We start from the raw sequence: 19,446 nt of genomic DNA, 5'->3' as shown, positions 1-19,446 counted from the left end.
CATAAATTATCACTAAATATAATACTAACAATAATAATGATAATAATAATATCAACGATAATAATGATAAAATAATAATTATAATAAAATAGCTGAAAACTTGTTGCTCTGTTTTTGTTATTTTTTTTATTTTAAACCAACTCTAATGAAGTTTAGATAATAATAAGATAAGTTTAAAAAAATAAAATACAATTAATATTATTTCATATATATATTCTCGCATTTAAATTAATAATTAAACTGTCAGATAATCCGGAAGTAAAGTAAGTGCCAATAAGAACACCCCAAGCAAAACATCTGGTTGAGCAAGATAAGTATAATCATATGTTAAGCATTTTTATCATTCTACATTAATTAATTTTTATCATTTTATTTTTCTCTTGAAAATATTACTTGAAATATTGATTTTATATATAGGTATTATCTATATACAAATAAATATATTTCCCAGTAGCAAAAAAAGAAAAGAATAAAAATAAACAAACTGATAAAATCAAAAGATAAATTGAAATTGTGTAAATATGTATCTGAAAAATTATACTAATAAATATAAAAATTCAATTGAATCAAAAATTAAAATTTATTAATTTTTAATTTTCATTAGATTGTATTGATACTAATTTTATTAAAAATAATTTATTTATTTATCAAGCTTTAATATCAATAATAACAAAACTTTCGAAAGTATAAATATATATATAGGTGGTACTATATCTGTCAACTTTACAACGCCCAAAATGGAAAGAGATTGTAAATATATAACTATATTTTTTTACATATACAATTGTGAGTTTATCTTTGTATGCGAATGTCCAGTTAAAAAAATATTTAAAAACAAAACAAAACTTTCTTTTGTGACGTGAGTTGTGTTAATTTTATATCGATAAAAAAACTTCATGAATAATGATGACAAGGCTGTTAAACAAAGGTCACGAAAAATTAGTCTATGTAATTTTTTTTTATTATTTCTTATTGAGATTCATTCTGTTTCTATTATTATATTTATTATTATTATTTTGGTAAGTTGTATATATGTCCTTGTCGATGAATCATGGTCGCCAACGCGAAAATTGCAAGTAAAGGCAGATCACGTAGCACTGCCATTGTCTTCAAAAGAAAAGGAAGAAAAAAGAAAAAGTAATGAAAAATGAGAGCGAGAAAAATAAAAAAGGGACTGATGTATATAAAAATGATAATAACATAAATTGCGAAAGAAAAAAAGTGAGTAAAAATAACGAATTACAAATAAACTCATCCAGCAAAAAATATATTACATAAAATTAAAAAGTTTAAATGAATTGTAATAAACTAATAACTTTCTCAAAAAGTATAACACTTTTTTTTTTCATAAAATAATAATAATGATAACGGTTAAATTCATCATAATTTGCAGAGTCATTGCGATATTTAAAAATATTTTTTTTTTTTGTGTTTTAATAATATTATTTTTTGTTGTTATAGTGGATATAAAAAAATTAAAAAAAATTGTAGATATAAAATGACTTGAAAGAAAAAAATAAAAAAATAAAGTGTTAAAATATATATATAGTGTAGAATTGGCAAGAAAAGTTACAACTCTTGGCGCATTAACCGCGGGACCGCCTTTATTATTTTATTATTCACCCATGGTATATATATAAGACGGTGTTGCGCCAGCCCCAGGACTCACCCGATGCTATTTATATAAAACCAGATCCTGACTCGTGTACAATAGCGACTTTCTACTCCTACACGAGTGCAAAAGTGTGGTTTTCTTATTTTTATCTCACTCATACTCATTGCACGAAAAAAGTCAAGAAAAAAAAAACGAAAAAACATCATAAGGACGAAAAATAAAAAGATGTACTGTTTAAAAAGAGAAAAATAAAATAGATCAGTGTGAAAATATAAGAAAATATATTTAATAAATATTTTAGTATGAAAAAAATATTGAATAGCAAGTATTTTCATGAGGACTACCGCAATCCAAATGAGTGTTAACCAACGTGGTTGTCTGGCAACAAGCCAACATGACAAATTAAAAAAATATAATCAACAAAATTGCGCATGTACACAGATAAATATAAATTAGTAATTTTAAGCTTTATTTATTTTAATACTGTCATTGATTTTTCTGTTTTGCCACAGAAAATTAAAAGCTCTACTGTGCTTTCATAATTTATCCGCTTGATGGCAGTGATGAATTAAATATTCATTATTGTAATAAGAAGCTTATAATTCAAATTGTTGTGCTTAAATATATTATTTAACAAAAAAAAAATATTGTAACACTGTATTGATTAAAATTAAATTACATTTATAACGGTTAATATATTTCTCCTTGTTCTTTGACAACATTAATGGTACCTTCTGGGACGACCTGAGGCCTGGGTTTCTTGTTCATGAAACTAAGTATCTCGTTACAGATTGTAAGAGTATCACGAATAAGGAAGTAGAGCAACAACTTCCATTGGATGATCAAGTACTCACACGAAAGATTTTACCGACTGAGTAGTAGTACAGGTAAATGCAATATATTTTATTGTTTTTTTTTTTTTGCTTCTTATCTATGTGCACTCTCTCAAGCCCTTGGCAAGTAAAAGAAGATATAAATTTACTTATAAAAAAGAATTGATGAAAGCAGAGAAAAAAAAAATAAAAAAGTTTAGAAACTTTTTTAAAAAGTTGTATCATTCGTTACAACTTGCACAACCATTAACAACACTCGTTTTACTTGAATTGTAAATATGTATATTGGTTGTATGAATAACACCCACATATATATCAACACAAATAAATAGTATTATACTATAACGTTTTAAGTATGTGAATGTCTTCAAGGGTCTCTTCTTTCCTACGTTTATTTATACTTAAGTACAGTACATATATTGTCATGTGATCCTTTGAGAATGGAAAATCACTGTATCTATTTTATAGACACAAAGAATACAGTGGTTTTTCTTATGTATATTTTAAATATATTTCTTGTTAAAGGATTTAACATGATAAGTTGAATAGATTTACAAAAATTTATGATAATAATTTTTGTATAATTTACTATTTAAATGTGAAGCTTAATGAACTTGAATATTTAAAAAAAAATAAAAAAGTTATTACAAAAGAGAAAAGTTTTTGAAAAATTTATATAAAAAAAAGTAAATATTTTAAAGTTTATTAAAATTTTTTTGAATTATTTATATAAAAACTTTTTAAATTTATATTTACTTTTAAAAATTAGCAATATAACTAAAAATAATTGTAATAATGGTATTACAAAATAAATGAGTGAGTACATTGAATAATTGACTACAAAAGCAAGATATTATAAAGTCTTAAAATCATTTACTTTCCCGTTGTCTAAAAATATATATACAGAATTTATAATTATGATTTATAATTAAATTAAGATAAACCGAAATACTAAAACTATTTTCATTAAGCTTTTTTTTTAAAATATAAATTAATGATTTAAATTTGATAATTTAATACAAAGAGAAACTTCTTGTATTGTTCATAAAATTTGTTCATTTTCCAACTTGTCTTATTTTCTTAAAATATCTCTATAATTATTATAATTTGCATTTTCTTTAATAAAAAGTTTTATCTAATTAATTCAACTATATACATATAAATTTTATTTGAAGCATAAAATGTCAACGTCCGATTTGTGTGTTCATTTTAATTTTACTAGTAACCGTCAATTAACATGAGTAGTAGTAGTAGTACAACGACCTGTTAAACAAAGTTTCATATTATCCTCAGTGAATGACTCGATGAAAACTTTGAATCATCATTTTTCACATGAATAAATACTATTGCTACAATGAATTTTATTTCCGGTAATAATGTTGACATATATTTTCTAGATATATAAAAGTTTTTAATTCTTACTCATATTTCGTAATTCATGCTCAACAATTAATGAGAAATCTTCATCATTGTTTTAAAATATATAATACAAAAAAAAAACATTGATGAGAATTTTAAATTAAAACCGAAACAGTCACATTATCATAAAATAAATACAATCGAATTTATTATACATACACTTTCATATATCATTATATATTTTTCTCATCAAAATATATATGTTATAAAAAACAAATAAATAAATAAATATAAAAAAGTCTGTCGTTTGCTTTGTAAAAATGACGATCTATTAAACATTTACAAGTTTCAAAATTAATTAAATTAATTATAAAAAAAAGTCATTTAATTTGTTGTAAAAAATGAAAGCTTATAGCTTTTCTATTTTTATTATAAATTTGTAAATTATATATAAGTCAATTTAAATGAAAATAAATTAAATTAAATAACTGACAATTTATCACGTTGACAGTATATTTTTATTATTTTTTTTATTGCAAAATTTAACCTTCAAGTGTAAATAAACCAGTGTATACACCTCAGGACAGTTTAATTTTAATATCATGTATTTGTAACGATCACTCAAAATTATTTAAACTTGGCTTCTTGTTATATTCATAAATATTTATGAGTTTTAAAAATAAAAATAATAATAGAAGATGTGTCGTACTACATCCAAAGAAAAAAAAAAAATGTAGAAAGCCAAGACTATAATTTAATATTCAAAAAAAATACCTGCATGTAGTATCAACTTACTATCATTTATAACCCCGCGACGATAATAAAAAATAGATAAATAAAATAAAATGACTAATAATATAAAAATTAGCATCAACTTGATGTTTCATGTATAAAAAAAAAATTGTCTGTTGCAGTTACTTCCGTATCCTTGAACGTTTCACCCACTTTTTCTTTGATAATTAAAATGAAAGGTCTTGATTTATTTTTTTCGTTGTCAGTTATAAATAATAAAATTCATGAAAAACAAATTCAAATTTTATTTAGTTTAAAGTATACATGGAAAAAAAAAAAAATTGTAAAGAATTTGACTTTGCGTCTTTAGGGACTTGATAAAAAAAAAATAACATAAGACGTGAAGATGAAATAAAAAGGGTTCGTTGGACTTGATATTTAGCCGTGGGAATGCAGCTTTTGAGGAGTATACTTATACAGTGGATCCAAAATCATCAGCCAGTGCAAATAACCTGTATTCCTCTTTTTTTTTCAATTTATTTTTCTCTTTTGTTTAATTTTTTTTAAATAAATAATCCACGTATATGACCAATTTAATTTTTAATTTTTTATCTCATTTATTTTTTTTAAACTTTTATAAATTTTTATTTTTTAATATCACGATGGCTTCCTCGCTTACATATATATTTTCAATGAATTTTTTATCTCATATACATTAATTTTAAAATATTCTCGTATACCAATCAGCAGACATAAAGAAAAAAAAAAAAACCATTAGTTTACAAAAATAATAATTTGAAAAAAAGTGCTTTGACAGGCGAAAATAATTTTCAATCTCTTTGATGTTATATTTTTTTTTAAATATATTTTATCATCTATCGAGGAATTAAATGTCGTTTAGAACAAACATTTATTATTTTTATATTAAAAATGAAAATGTATTTATAAGTATCATTTTCAGTATTGAAAAGGTGGCAGATTGTAAGTCTATATAAGAACAAAGAAATTCTGGTAGAGAACGTATCGGAAAACAAGTTCGCTTTTGATTGCAAGAGACGACTTGAGAGTATATATCTTCCGTTTGTTTTTGTTGCAAGCCAAGCCTTCAATAGTTTACAAAAAAAAATATATATTTAAAAAAATGCAAGAATAAAAAATAGTTAAAAATAATCATAGTTTCGTGAGAAAATGAGAGGAATTGTACATTCAAACAAAGAGACTTGAAGATGTTGTTTTTTTTTATTAAAGGTTAAACAAAATGGCTGGTGAAGGACTAATGTTGTCTGATGATGAAAACAATGGCAAGGACAGAGAAATTTAAATTTAATTTTTTTAATTGAATAAAAAAAAACAAGAAACAAAAAATGTTTAAACATTTTTATTACAGTAGACACAAGTCTGATTGAGTTAAAAATAAATTTAAGAATAATTTATTTTTTTATTGTTATTACTTATTTAACATCAATACAAATAAAAAAAAAAAATGTATATATATAACGACACAGAAGATTGAGCCAGATGGAAAAGTGAAAGCGCACAGTCCATAACGATCTAAACTATATATCTCGGAGTAAAAATTTCTGATTCTCTTTCAAAGCGAATGTAGATGAAAAATATAAATAAATAAAATAAAAACTACTTGGCAATTTTAAATCTATTTATATCATCAATTCACAGTTAGCGATTTAAATCCATTTATAATTTTAATTCAAATTCTATATATAAAATAGACAACAAAAAAATAAATTTAAAAATATATATTTCTGTCAATTTGAAAAGGTATTAAGGTCGATAAGCCACAGAATGATGACTACGCACGCTTTAGCAATTACGTTAAAATGCATATTCTATACCTCATGTGGTAAAAAACTCGTTCTACACTGTTAATAATTACAAGACGCATGTACGCACATGACTCTTGTCCGTTTATACATATAAAAAACAAAATAAAAAAAATAAATAAATATATACAATATATTTATTATAATTATAATTATTATTATCATTAAAATAACATAATTCAAATTATTTTTGTATATTAAATTTTTTTAATGATTTATAATACAGTCATAATTTATTAACTGATATTAAATTGTGACAAATTTAATTAATTATTCATATATTTATTCAATCATGCGTATATAAAATTTTTTCATAATAAAAGAAGATAAAGTATTTAAAAAATTGATGGGGTTATTTTTCAAACAAATTGATAATATATTATTTATTTATTTTTATGTAACATTCAAAAGTCGGTCAAGTTGGTTTTTTTATTTTTTCATATTAAATCGGATTAAGGTGTATCTAATTCAGTTGAATAAAAAATAGTTAAATTAAATAATTTAGATGTGATGGAAGGTCAAATCGAAAGAAATAATATAGTTTGAAAATTATTGGAAACAGGGGTTTCTAAATAGTCCATAAGAAACCCGACATAGCAAAAAAAAAAAAAATAATAATAAATAAATAATATTATTGAAAGTATTATTAATATACCTTGAATATTTAAAATAAAAAAATTAATTTTAGTATTGAATGACACCTGTCATTTTATTATTCGTTTTAATTTTTTATAAATATTCCGTAGCTTTAGTTTGAATCGGTGAATTTTAATATGTATATATTTATTTATTCCGAAAAAAAAAAACTGTGAAAATTTGTTTTATTTAGAAAAATAAAAATGTGATATTATCACGTATGAAAACAATAATTAATCTACAATAAACACATGACTAATATTTTAATAAATACATGAATAATGAATATTTCACACATATTAATAAATTACACTTTTGTTTTTAAAATAAAAAAAAAGAGTGAAAGTAACACCGTTAAAAAAAAATAAAAATAAATAAACCCCGACATTAATACTATATTATTAATTATACAAAAATTAAATAATAGTATTTTTATTTTATATTTTCAACTAATTTTATCACACTTCGAATTTCAAAATATATATAGGTATATTTTAATAATAAATAAAATATTTGTTCTCATCATCATTAACATTAGCTACACGAGTAAAAAAAAAAACGAAAAATTATTATTAAAAAATAAAACATAATATAAGAAAAAATAAAAAAATTAGGATAATGGTTTATTCACACCATGTCTTAAGATGCCGCGAGGTGAAAGTCGACTTTTGCTATTCATTCATTTAATGCTTCTAATACAATACACCACATATGTGCTGAAATGATGATGACTCAAATTATATTACACACAAAGAAATAATGCTTATTTATTTATATATTTATTGTATAAATTACTATTCAAGTAAATTAAATAAAAGAATAATATAATTTGTAATTTTTTTTTTTTTTTTTTAAATATGTGGTTTTAAAATAATATATACAAGCGACAGAAAACCGGAAGATCGATCCGGAAGCCTCTTATTCTTGCATGACTAGAATGTCCCCTTTTTGAACTAAATTATAATAATAATATTTATAATAACAATGACAATCATATGGCTTCCCTCATTTCCTTGGCATTTTTATATGCTTTTTTTTTCATCAACCGAATGAAAATAAATTATTTACAACGACGATTTGAGGATAGAAACCGCAATATAGAAATGGCTCGCATATACTTGTCAGTAAATTTTTATATACATTTGTCATTTTTTAATTTTTTTAAAATAATAAAAATAAAAAACAATAGTATATATATGCAAGTTTAAATAATTTTTTATGTATTAAATTGATAGTTTAAATTGCTTCCGCAAAAATAATAGATTGATTGGCTGTAAACTAAAAAAAAAAGAAGCATGTTAAGGTCATTGGTTGAGGTACGATCTTTAGGGTCAAACCATGCGCGAATTTGATTATAGGTTTACCAAGTAACTTGTTGTGTATTGCTTGATTTTATTTATACATATATATATACGTGTAGATAATAATGTATATGTTGTAATACCCACCCAAGGTTTGCATGTATCAATGTGAAACTAGCCTACCCTTTTTGTTTTTTTTTGATGAAAACCATATATATACTGCTGATATAACTATATACATTTTGATATAACATCGTGTACACACATATATATGCCTTTTATTTTTTCTTATATTTCTTTACCACACCATATACCACTCGTCATTTTCACCCATCAAGTACATATTGCAAATTTAAAAAATAAAAATTGGATAATCCGCAAAAGAAGGAAGAGGAAATAAAACGAGTAACTCGAGTATATGTGGGGGCGTGTCTATGGAACTCTTGGGGTCATCATTATTCACCTTCATGATTGACGTGATAAAAAAAAATAATTTTTTTTCAATAAAAATATACCTAATAATAATAATGAAAAAAAAAAAACTTAACAGTCAAGTTGTTCTAATTTTTGTATTATTTTTTTTTTTTTACATAAATAATAATAACAATAAATTAAATATATTTATATATTTAATTAATCATTAATTATATTTAATAGTATTTTATTTTTAAATTGTATTATACTGAGTAATTATTACGCCAATAATTTTGTTGGAATCTTGAAAATTATATCTTTGCTTCTGAACATTAATGGGCACATGTACATTATTATTTTGTGACTAGACACAAATAACACCTATATCAGACAGTTAATGTACATGAGAATATCAAGTTTAAAAATATTCAAGAATATACAAATAAAGAGAAAATTATAAATAAAAATAAATAAAAATAAATACAAGTAGGAAAATACATTAATGGTCAAACAGCAACAACAATAATATTGTGCATATCAAGACAAGATTTTAATATTATTTTCAAAACAAGTTTCTCGTTTATTTTTATATTTATTATTATTAACCTTTTTATTTATATTTCAAATATGGGTTTTCTCATAATGCTTCTGGCATCGTTATACACAATCAAGTATCAAATTTATCAAGATTTATTCATTCATATACATCATCAACACAATAAACAACAAGTCTCATTATTATAACAACAACAACCCTTGTCAATATCCTTCAATTAAACTTTGTTTAATTTGTGGAATAATTTTCAATTATTTGCATCATTAATTTTCATTGTTTTGACCACACAAAGGAATTAATTTAGGAAATTGAATGTCAATAAATAAATTAATATATATAAATATAGAATAAAATATGAAATATATTTATTATATAAATTTACGTAAATTATTTCATGAGTGGTTGTAAAGTGATATCGATTATTTACATTTGTCTGAATCCCATAAATTCAACCCCTGAACTACCCTCGATGGCGTCTTTTAGTCTGTTACCCTTGACTCCCAGAAATAAACAATAAAAAATAAACGTTATAGACTAAATCATGAATTGCTTTTTATTCTACGAAATATATTCTAAAAAATATTATAATTTATACAATAAAAAAAAAAATATATTTTGTTATTTAAAAAATTATTGTATTTTAATAAAATTATATTAAAAATATAATTAGTTATAATTTTAATTATAAAATTGAACATGTTTTAACAACACGAAAGCTTTTTATGGTTTTTTTTTTTTAAGGTAATTGCAACTCAATGTTATTGTAAAAAAAAAAAATAAAACATAAATGCAATTGAAAGTATATTATACGGATGTCCTTTGATTAAAATGATAAAGACGTAAAAGATGTTCAGATATTTTTAAAGATCAAGGTATCTACGTTGTGTCTTGTGTGTGTATATAATGTAGGTGCATAGAAGAAGAAAGAAAAGACCCACCACGTTGTAAACTAATGTAAAATTTTTTGTGTAATGATCATATATTATAAAAAAATAAAATAAAATAAATAAAACAAGGGTAAAAAAGAAAATGAGTAAAATAAAAATTAATTATACGTATAAACCAGTTTCTAATTCAGAAATCTAAACTATTTTTTTTTTGCAGTATTACAGTTTTGATTATTTTTTTCTGATAGAAAATAAAATTACTTAAAATTTTTTTGTTCAGCGAATACTGATAATTATTATTTTTTCTATCGATCAATACTTTTGTGATTTCATCCATTTGAAAAAACAAAAAAAAAAAAAACAAAAATAACATGATAAGGATAAATTTTGAAAATAGAAAAAGAAAATTGACAAGGCTATGAATAAATTGTTATACCTAATGCCTGAAGCAATTTTTATAATAATATATTTTTTACTTGGAAAATAAAAATATAAAGCCGAAACGAGATTGATATCATTTCAAAAAGACATCAAAGCTATTTTTCTTTGAGATGCTTTGTAGTTGGAAAAATATTGTGTATTTGGTCACGCGAGTTTGGTATTACTTCTTATTGATTTAAAAAAAAAATATAAATAAATAAATTGCTTTAATATATATACACATACAGATTACAAGTTTGACTACTTTGTTTGAAGACAAAGAGTTATACTAAAAAATAATCTCATGTAGAAATTTAGTGCGTGTATATTTATACAAACAAAGTACAAGAGAAGCAGCAAAAAATAAAAAATTTATAAAAATGTATACACATATAGTGTTGGAAAGTTTTTTTTTTTTTTTTTTTTTACGAGGAACGAGTATATAGGGGTCGGTTTGAAACGATGACTCGATCGGTACCTGTCACACATTGCCTCCCTGGCTTTGAATTACGACCGTGAATTTACGACTATATTTTGCACTTACTTTTCGACTTACATTGCTACATCGCACTTCATACATACAAACTTCACAGTAAGCCAACAAAAGAATATTATGTTAGTATTAAAATACAGATATTTTCATTTATTTATTTATTTAAAAAAAAAATAGCTAAAAGTTTCTTTAAAACCACAAAATCATAAAGTATTTTACTTTACCGAGAAATAATTATAAATATAAGATAAAAATAATTAAATTCACGATATCAACAGGTGTTTAATATTTTTTTAATTTAAAATAAATTAATTTAATTAATATAATAATTTTAAATATCTATCACGACCTAAAAAATACGGTATTTTCTTATCTCAATTCTTAGAAATAAATAAATGTTGCGATTATTATTTTATTTATTATTATTATTATTATTATTTAAATAAATTTTTTTATTTGACCAATGGAAATGAAAAGTATTGCATATGCTGCACGAAAAACCAGATAACACAAGAGTTAAACAATTAAAAATAAAATACAATTGAATGAAAATAAAAAATAATAATAATAACATGTTTATAATGTTTAAAATAAAGAAAATATATAACAAATAAATTAATTTAAAAAATTATTTCAAGTGCCTTGCGTTGTCTGTTGCAAGCACGTGTTTTTCTATTTATGTTTGTAGGTATATTTTAGCATATGTAAATTTAATATGTGTGTGTTTGTATGCCACGATTAATTATGCGACTCTTGGCTGATTCAATCTTTCGGTCGTTGCATATCCGTACACACACAGCCTACTTATATATATATGATGGAAATAATATATATAAAATTAAAATATATATAAAAAAAAAAAAAGCTCGTTCAAGTCTCGCGTGCGTGTTATCGTTTTTCTTATTATTTACAATCGTCAAGCACATTAAACCATATTTTATTTTTTTTATTATTAATTTTAAAAATTTAGAATAAAAAAAATTATTATTTAATTTTTCTTTTATTTATTATACGAAAAATTATTTTAAATATAAATAATATATATTTTTTTATAGACACTTATTAATGCAAGCTTTAAAAAAGAGCGAAAAAAAAAATATATAATTATATTTTGAATATAATAAAAGTGTGCAAAAAAATATACTAAATCACGATTGCACATTTTTTAAAATTTAATTTTTATTTTAAATCTTTTTTTAAATATTACAGAGGTTAAAGATCAAATTTTAATTGTCATTGTCGGTTTCTCTTTGTCGATAAATTTGTACTCAATAATGATCGATTGTTTTTATATTTATTGTATAACTATATATGACATTGTAATTTAAATACTCGTGATTTATAGTAAACGAAATTGGTTAACAATAAAAAAATTTGCTTGTAATTATCTTGATGGTTAATTTCTTTAAAATAAAATTTATATTATGTTGTATTTCTTTGACGGGAAAAAATACATAAATGAACGAGAAATAACTTCAAAATAAAAGTGAAAATAAAATATGAACTCTATTTATTTTCATTTGTCATTGTCAATTAAATTTTTTTTCATCATCTTCACACTATTCGAGATTTTCAAATTTGATTTTTATCATTCAAGAGTTATTGAGGTTTTTTGAAAATATAAACGCAAAATTTTATATTTTTTAAATTATCACTTTTTTACTGTGAAAAAAAAAATAAAAAAATAATATGGAATACCAAACGAAACAATATAAAATAAATAATGATAATAAATCAAAGAATGCGAATTATTTAAAACCATAGTTTAAAAAAAAAATTTTTTATCAATTCTCACAAATCATCTATGGAGTACATTTATTTATGAACACTTTAAAGCGTAAAAAAAAATTTTTATCCTTATTCTTAAACTTACGTTAAATGAAAAATATAAAATATACAATTTAATATTTTTACCGAATTTTTTTGTTCCAACAAATATATTACTGTTAAAATTTTTATGGCGAAAAAAATTTTTTCTTCTCATTAATTTGATGTATGAAAAAAAAATAAATGAGCACGTGTTTGTACCCAGAAGGGGGTCATTAAACGAAAAAATAAAAAAATAAAATAATACCAATAAAAATAGGCATAAGTAAAAATCTCGTAGCCGACAAAAAAAAATTTTTAAAAAACATAAAAGAAAGGTGGAAGCAAAAGTCTTGCCGAAACTTGTTTTTTTTTTTCTTTTTATGATTCAAATCCCATATAATATACAAAGATACATCTCGACAATAACTTTCGCACTTAAGGCAATTTTGTGTTAAAAAAAAAAAAAATAACTGATTAAAAAATTAAAATATTCAATCGTTAAAAATTCTCAAACAAATAAAATAGCTGTTCACAAATTTAAAAGTCATTTTATTTATGTAATTGTTATTTTTATTTCATTAGTTTTGGGGCTTTAATAATGTGTGATTATTTTGAATATAAAATTGAGTAAGGTTTGACATAAAAAATGCAAAATTATCAAGGACTTGTGCACCAATTAATTTTTTGAATATTAAAAATAATCACTGACGTTTATCATGACCATGAGATTTTTTTGTAATATCACAATTTACATTAGCCATTACTAAATAAGTAAAATAAATTTTGCTGTTTATCAACGTGTCGTTAAATATCAAGCTTGAAAAATTTTACCATACGCATCATATTATTTCCGGTCTATAAAACGCATCGGAAATTAAAAATAAATTGAAAAATTGTCCTCAACCTTGAAATACTATTTAATGTCATTTAATCTCTATATATAAAATATTAACCATTCACCAATATTTTTACAGTTGAAAAAAAGGAAAAAAAAAAAGTGTTAGTCATTAATTTACATAGTAAAAGGAAAGTCGGTTGATAATTAAAAATAAAAAAAACTATAAAAAATATCTAACTCAAGGAATATATTAATTGAAGCGACAAAAAGAAAGAAAAAAAAAGAAAATTTAATTTAAAATTTAAATTTCAAAGATGTGATTCTGATGAAAATTCGGATCAACAAACATTTATGGAAATTTTAGTAGAAAATAGAGTTCAAAATTAAAAAAAAAAATAATAAAATAAAAATTAATTTATTCTTAGAAGAATGTTAATAATATAGAGTAATATTATTAATTAAAATTTGTTTTTCTATATTGACTCTAGTTTAGCAAGTAAAATAAAGTTGACTTATCCACATTCATGCGAACCAATTAGAAGAAATTCTGATTATTTATTAAACATTTAGGTGAAAGTTTATTAACCGGTTGATTCACTGCATGTTAAGTGATCAGGAAAGACGATAAGTCAACCCTTTAATGATCAACAAATTAAAAAAAGAAAAATTAATTAAAAATTGAAATAAATAAATAAACATTTATTTTGTAAAATCATGATTTGATAAAATAAATTTCTCTACTATTTGATATAGTAGAATAAAATTTAAAACAATTAAATATATTTTTTTTTTTTACACAGAAATTTATGAAATTTTGCTTTTTAAATTTCTGAAAAATACTGAGGTGTTGATGGTTATATGTACTCGATAGATTGAGGCGACACAAATGTATACGACATACTTAAAAAAAAATGAGGTGTTAAAAAAAATACAATAAATAAATTTAAAAAGTTAACCACATCTATAAAATTCACAATATAATATTTTTAAAATTAAGACTTTTAAAGAAACCTTTTTTATTTAGAAAAAAAATATTAAAATATAATTTATTCAATCGTCATTTAATTTTGAATAAATTATATTTTATTTTAAAATTTTATTTTTGGTTTGACATATTAATAATTAATTTCTGTGGTAAAAATTATTTTAAATTTTGTATTAATAATTACTAAATTAACTAAATAAATAATTCACTTGATTAATTTATTATCATTAATTAAAAAATATATTTTAAATATTATATAGTGAATATTATTAGGTGGAAAAATTTATGAATTTTAACAATATACAATTTGTTTTATTAAACTATGAGTCAGAAAAATAGAAAAAATAATTTTTTATTAAACTCGATGTATGCAAAGTATCAAAGTTAAAAACGGATATTAAAATTTGAGTTTGTATTTTTATTATATTATTATTAAAATGTCAAGAATTTAATTTCAGAATTTTTCAGTTTAAAAATATTGTTCAGTTTTTTTTTCTTTTTTTCTATTCATTCTTGACGTTTTACTGCTCGTGCAACTGTTTGGATATTGCTCGTTTCGAATGGCTAATGATGCTATCAAATGATGTTCATAGAACTGTGTAATTATATCGGAGAAATTCAAGAAAATTCAAGGAATATTTTTTAACACCTGTATTCATTTGTTACTCATAAATTCCTTATTTGTCACTCGATAGAAGATTTTTTATTAAAAGAAAATCAACTAGTAATGCAGATTAAAATTTACTTTTCGATAAAAAATATTATTAATAATTCTGGAAAGTATATTTCATGGCACGTGTTTCACCGATGTTTTATTTTTTTTTTTTTTTTTGCAGCTCTTTTTGAACCGATAGATTAAATAGATATTTTTTTTTATTTTGGATAAAATAAATATTTGATACCGTGAATTCATCGCTGGAATCAATAACCTACCATAAAATATTTTTATAAAAAAAAATCGGGTAAATATTTTGATAAAAATAACTTTAATATGAATAAATTGAAATAATTTTTTTTTATAATTTAATTCAATAATAAAAATTTCATTTTAATTAAGATTTAAAAATATTTTTATTTGTTTTCAAACACTCAATATTCCTACTTTAATTTTTTAATTATTTTTTCATTTATTTAATTTCAACACCTTTCATTTTTCTTTTCTTTTTTATCGATATCGATCTCTCGATCAACCAAGCATGACCAGCATTGTCGATTATTTTTCTTCTCGTTCAATTTGTTTTTTTTTCATTTTTTATTTTCAAACCCACGGAGTTTCTTTCTTCTATACTAGTTATGCCCGAGGCACTAATTTCACTTGACTTTTCCACTCGGTGGAGCGACGAAATATGTATCAATTTAACACACGAGAATTAAAGAAAAATATTATCATTGATTTATAAGAAGAGTGAATAAATTCAATAATAAAAAAAAAAAAAAACAAATCTTTTATATATAATACGAAATAATATTTTGTCTCATTCAAATTTCGTGAATAAAAATTTGGAGATATTGAGGGTGTGTGTAACAAAACAAGTCACACGAGATGAGCTTTTCTCTTGTCCTAATATAATTTCATGAATATATATTTATATACACTAATTTTTAAATCAGGCGAGTAAAAGAAGAGATGAAAATATCTAAAGATTAACAGAGCAAAACGAACATAACGAGTGATCTCACCAAACGATAAAAGATTTATGAATCATTTCACGCTTTGGAATTTGTCTGACAATCAGAGAAAATAAATTTGAAATAAATGAAAATGATATTTGAATTATATATATTAAATAAATAAATTAATAATAATAATAATGATAAATTAATAAACAAATCAAATTGAATTAAATAATAATTGTCTTCAATTGAATAATAACGAAAAAAAAAAAAAATGTGTATGTGTGTGAATGGGATCAAGTTTATCGAAGAAATAAATTTTTCTTATGTAAAATAAATTGAATCGAGATTTAAAAAAAAGTTAACCAGATAAGTTTGAAAAAAAAAATAAATACTATAAAATTTGTTTTTAGAGTGAGATGAAAAATTGTAAATCTAACAGGTGTCCGTTTAAAAAAATTAATTAAAATGAATAAATATAAATATACTTTTAAACAATATCATTGATTTAAAAAATATTGTTTTGTGTAAATTTTTTATAATAATTTTCTAAAGAAGAAAAAAAAATTTCAAGTAATAAATTTTTAACATCCCACAACAGGTGGCTGTTTTAAATAATGACTTTTAACTCGTTTTACTAATATAAACGTAAATTTAAAATTTAATTTTTTCCTTCTAATTATATCGTATAGTAAAATATATTAATTTTCTTGATAAACAACAGATAAATAATTTTAACAATAAAAAAATAATGATTTATTATAAAATTATAGACTTTAAAATTATTTTTTTAGTTACTATCTTATCACCTGGATGACTGACAGTTGAACGTTGTAATGAGTTATAAAAACATACATATAAATAAATAATAGTAATATTTATAATATGAATGAAGAAAAATTCAATAAACTCACGCAAGATAAAGTCGAGTATACATCGAAGGTACAAATGAATTCATACGGAAAATTCTAAGTTTATTTTTGTGTGTTATTATGTTTATACGATGACTGGGTCAACGAACATTATGCTTAACTGTGAATCTTATTATTGTTAACTGTATCACATGTGTATAGAAAGAAATAAAATAATAATATTCTTATAATATAATTTTTTTTTTTTAAATCAAGGATGCACGCGATATTAATAATTTAAATTTAAAAAATTTTATCCAATTAATTCAGTAATTTTTCATTTGAAAAAGAAAAAAATAAAAATAAATTTATCAAGAAAAAACTTAAAATAAATAATATAATAAATATTTTACTTACATTGTTGTTATTCGAGAATTTTCTTCTTCACTTTTGTCTGAATTATTATCAGTTAAATCTTGGTCCTTTGTTTCTTCTGGCATTGTTACACAATTATTTTAAACAAAAATTATTAATAAATAGTTTTAAATAATATTTTAAATAAATAAATATTATTCATGTGTTGAATTCTGTTTACGACAGTGTCTAGAAATAAACTGACGATAATATTTTACGACAAAAGTTTTGTAAATCTTATCAGTTTAAATCGAAAATGACTCGTTGAAAATGAATGAGTGTTCGTTGTTGTTATCATTGGAAATTATATGACAAAATATTTATTTGTTTTATTTTATTTTAAATATTTTGTTCTTTTTTTTTTCAAAATTAATTGTCAATGTTTCAAGTTGTTGATGAATCCCTTAGCATCAGGACGTTCAACAATTGAATGTACATTTTAAAATTCATGATTCTACCTCTAATGTCAATCGAATAACAGATTAAACGCATGCGCTATTATGTCAAACTGTATTTCAATAATTTACTTATAATTTTATTTCTGTTAATCCTTCAAGCACTTTTTAACGAGCAATAGTTTTTTTTTTTTCAACGTTACATTTCATCCAATTGAAATTTTTTTTTTTCACTCAGTAAAAGAGATATATATACACACACACAGAAGAAAAAAATTCACACGCGATGTTGAAATAAAATTCTGTTATTCCTATTCACAAATTTTTTTTTCAACTGACAGATGGAAAAAAATTTTCACTTTGGTTTTACTCCAACATAATAGATCACTGTTTTATTGATTTATTATTAATATGATACCTTTTCTTTTTTTGTTTGCTTTGAACACTTTTTTAAATTATTCTTTTATTTATTTATTTTTTTTTTTTTCACAGAGATGAGTTTTATTTGATTACGACTGGTTGGATAGAAAAAAGTATAAAGGTTTTAGAGTAGAAAAATAATATGAAATAATAAGTATACGACAAGATGGTAATGGAAAAAGGTTACGAGAGTAATTTCAAGTATCAAAGTTAACACACAGAAGTATTAAAACCATAAAAAATAATAACAACAAAAACAACAACAACAAAAGAGAAGAAGAAGATGAAGAAAAAAAAAGGAAAAAAAAAAAATATTACACCAAGTATGGATCCCGTTCGTTCTTTCAAAGGTGAGTGGGCTTATTCTTGCTGGCAACCAAGTTACTGACCAAGGAAGTACTGTTATTTTGAGACGAAGCCTTCAGGGTAAAAAGATGCAGACGCGGTTTTGTTGCATACATTCGGCACGCTTTTGAATTTTGTTTTTATGTTTTATTGTTCCTTTAATCCACTTTATTTATTATATATTTATATTATTATATATTTGCCCTTTTTTTTTATTTTTTATTTCTTTATTAATTTAACTTGTTAATATTTTAATATAAACACACAAATAATTTTTTATTTAAATATACTTGTGTACCCTTTTTTATTGATTTATTAATACGTCTGGATCCGGGTTACTCGGTCGGCAAATATTAATTTTGCAACCTCGAAATTATATTATACACGTATCCTTTTGTTTGATTTTTTTTTCTTTTTAATTCAATGAAAAATTTATGAGTAATATGTATATTTTATTTTTTTTTATTATCACTGTCTTTTATCGGTTTGTAGCAATCATAATCCAGCTTACAAATAATAATATATATATATTTTTTTTCTATGATAAGACGCACGCAGTATTAGTCACGTGGTGAAAAATTGAAAATTTCCAAAACACGTGATAAATTTTTATCAGTAAACGATAACACAATAAAAATTTTCACTGTTTTCACAAAATAAAAAAAAAAAACAAAAAAACCAATATGTA

At 22.2% G+C, this 19,446-nt stretch overlaps 1 protein-coding gene across 2 annotated transcripts in view; it reads right to left on the bottom strand.

Moving 5' to 3' along the window:
• The window catches only part of LOC122857651 (protein PFC0760c), a 37,963-nt gene extending 18,517 nt beyond the window's left edge, over positions 1-19,446 (bottom strand). Inside the window, exon 1 of one of the 2 annotated variants that reach the window (XM_044159926.1) lies at positions 17,602-19,446. In XM_044159926.1, the coding sequence (XP_044015861.1) occupies positions 17,602-17,684 (83 nt within the window). In that variant the 5' untranslated portion in view covers positions 17,685-19,446. The remainder of the gene's footprint in view (positions 1-17,601) is intronic. The other variant, XM_044159951.1, reaches the window with a different exon arrangement.

This window comes from Aphidius gifuensis, linkage group LG1 (genome assembly GCF_014905175.1).
Source record: "Aphidius gifuensis isolate YNYX2018 linkage group LG1, ASM1490517v1, whole genome shotgun sequence".
NCBI classification, from domain to species: domain Eukaryota; kingdom Metazoa; phylum Arthropoda; class Insecta; order Hymenoptera; family Braconidae; genus Aphidius; species Aphidius gifuensis.
Note: the sequence above shows the minus strand (reverse complement) of the source record. Positions and strands in the feature narration are given on the sequence as shown.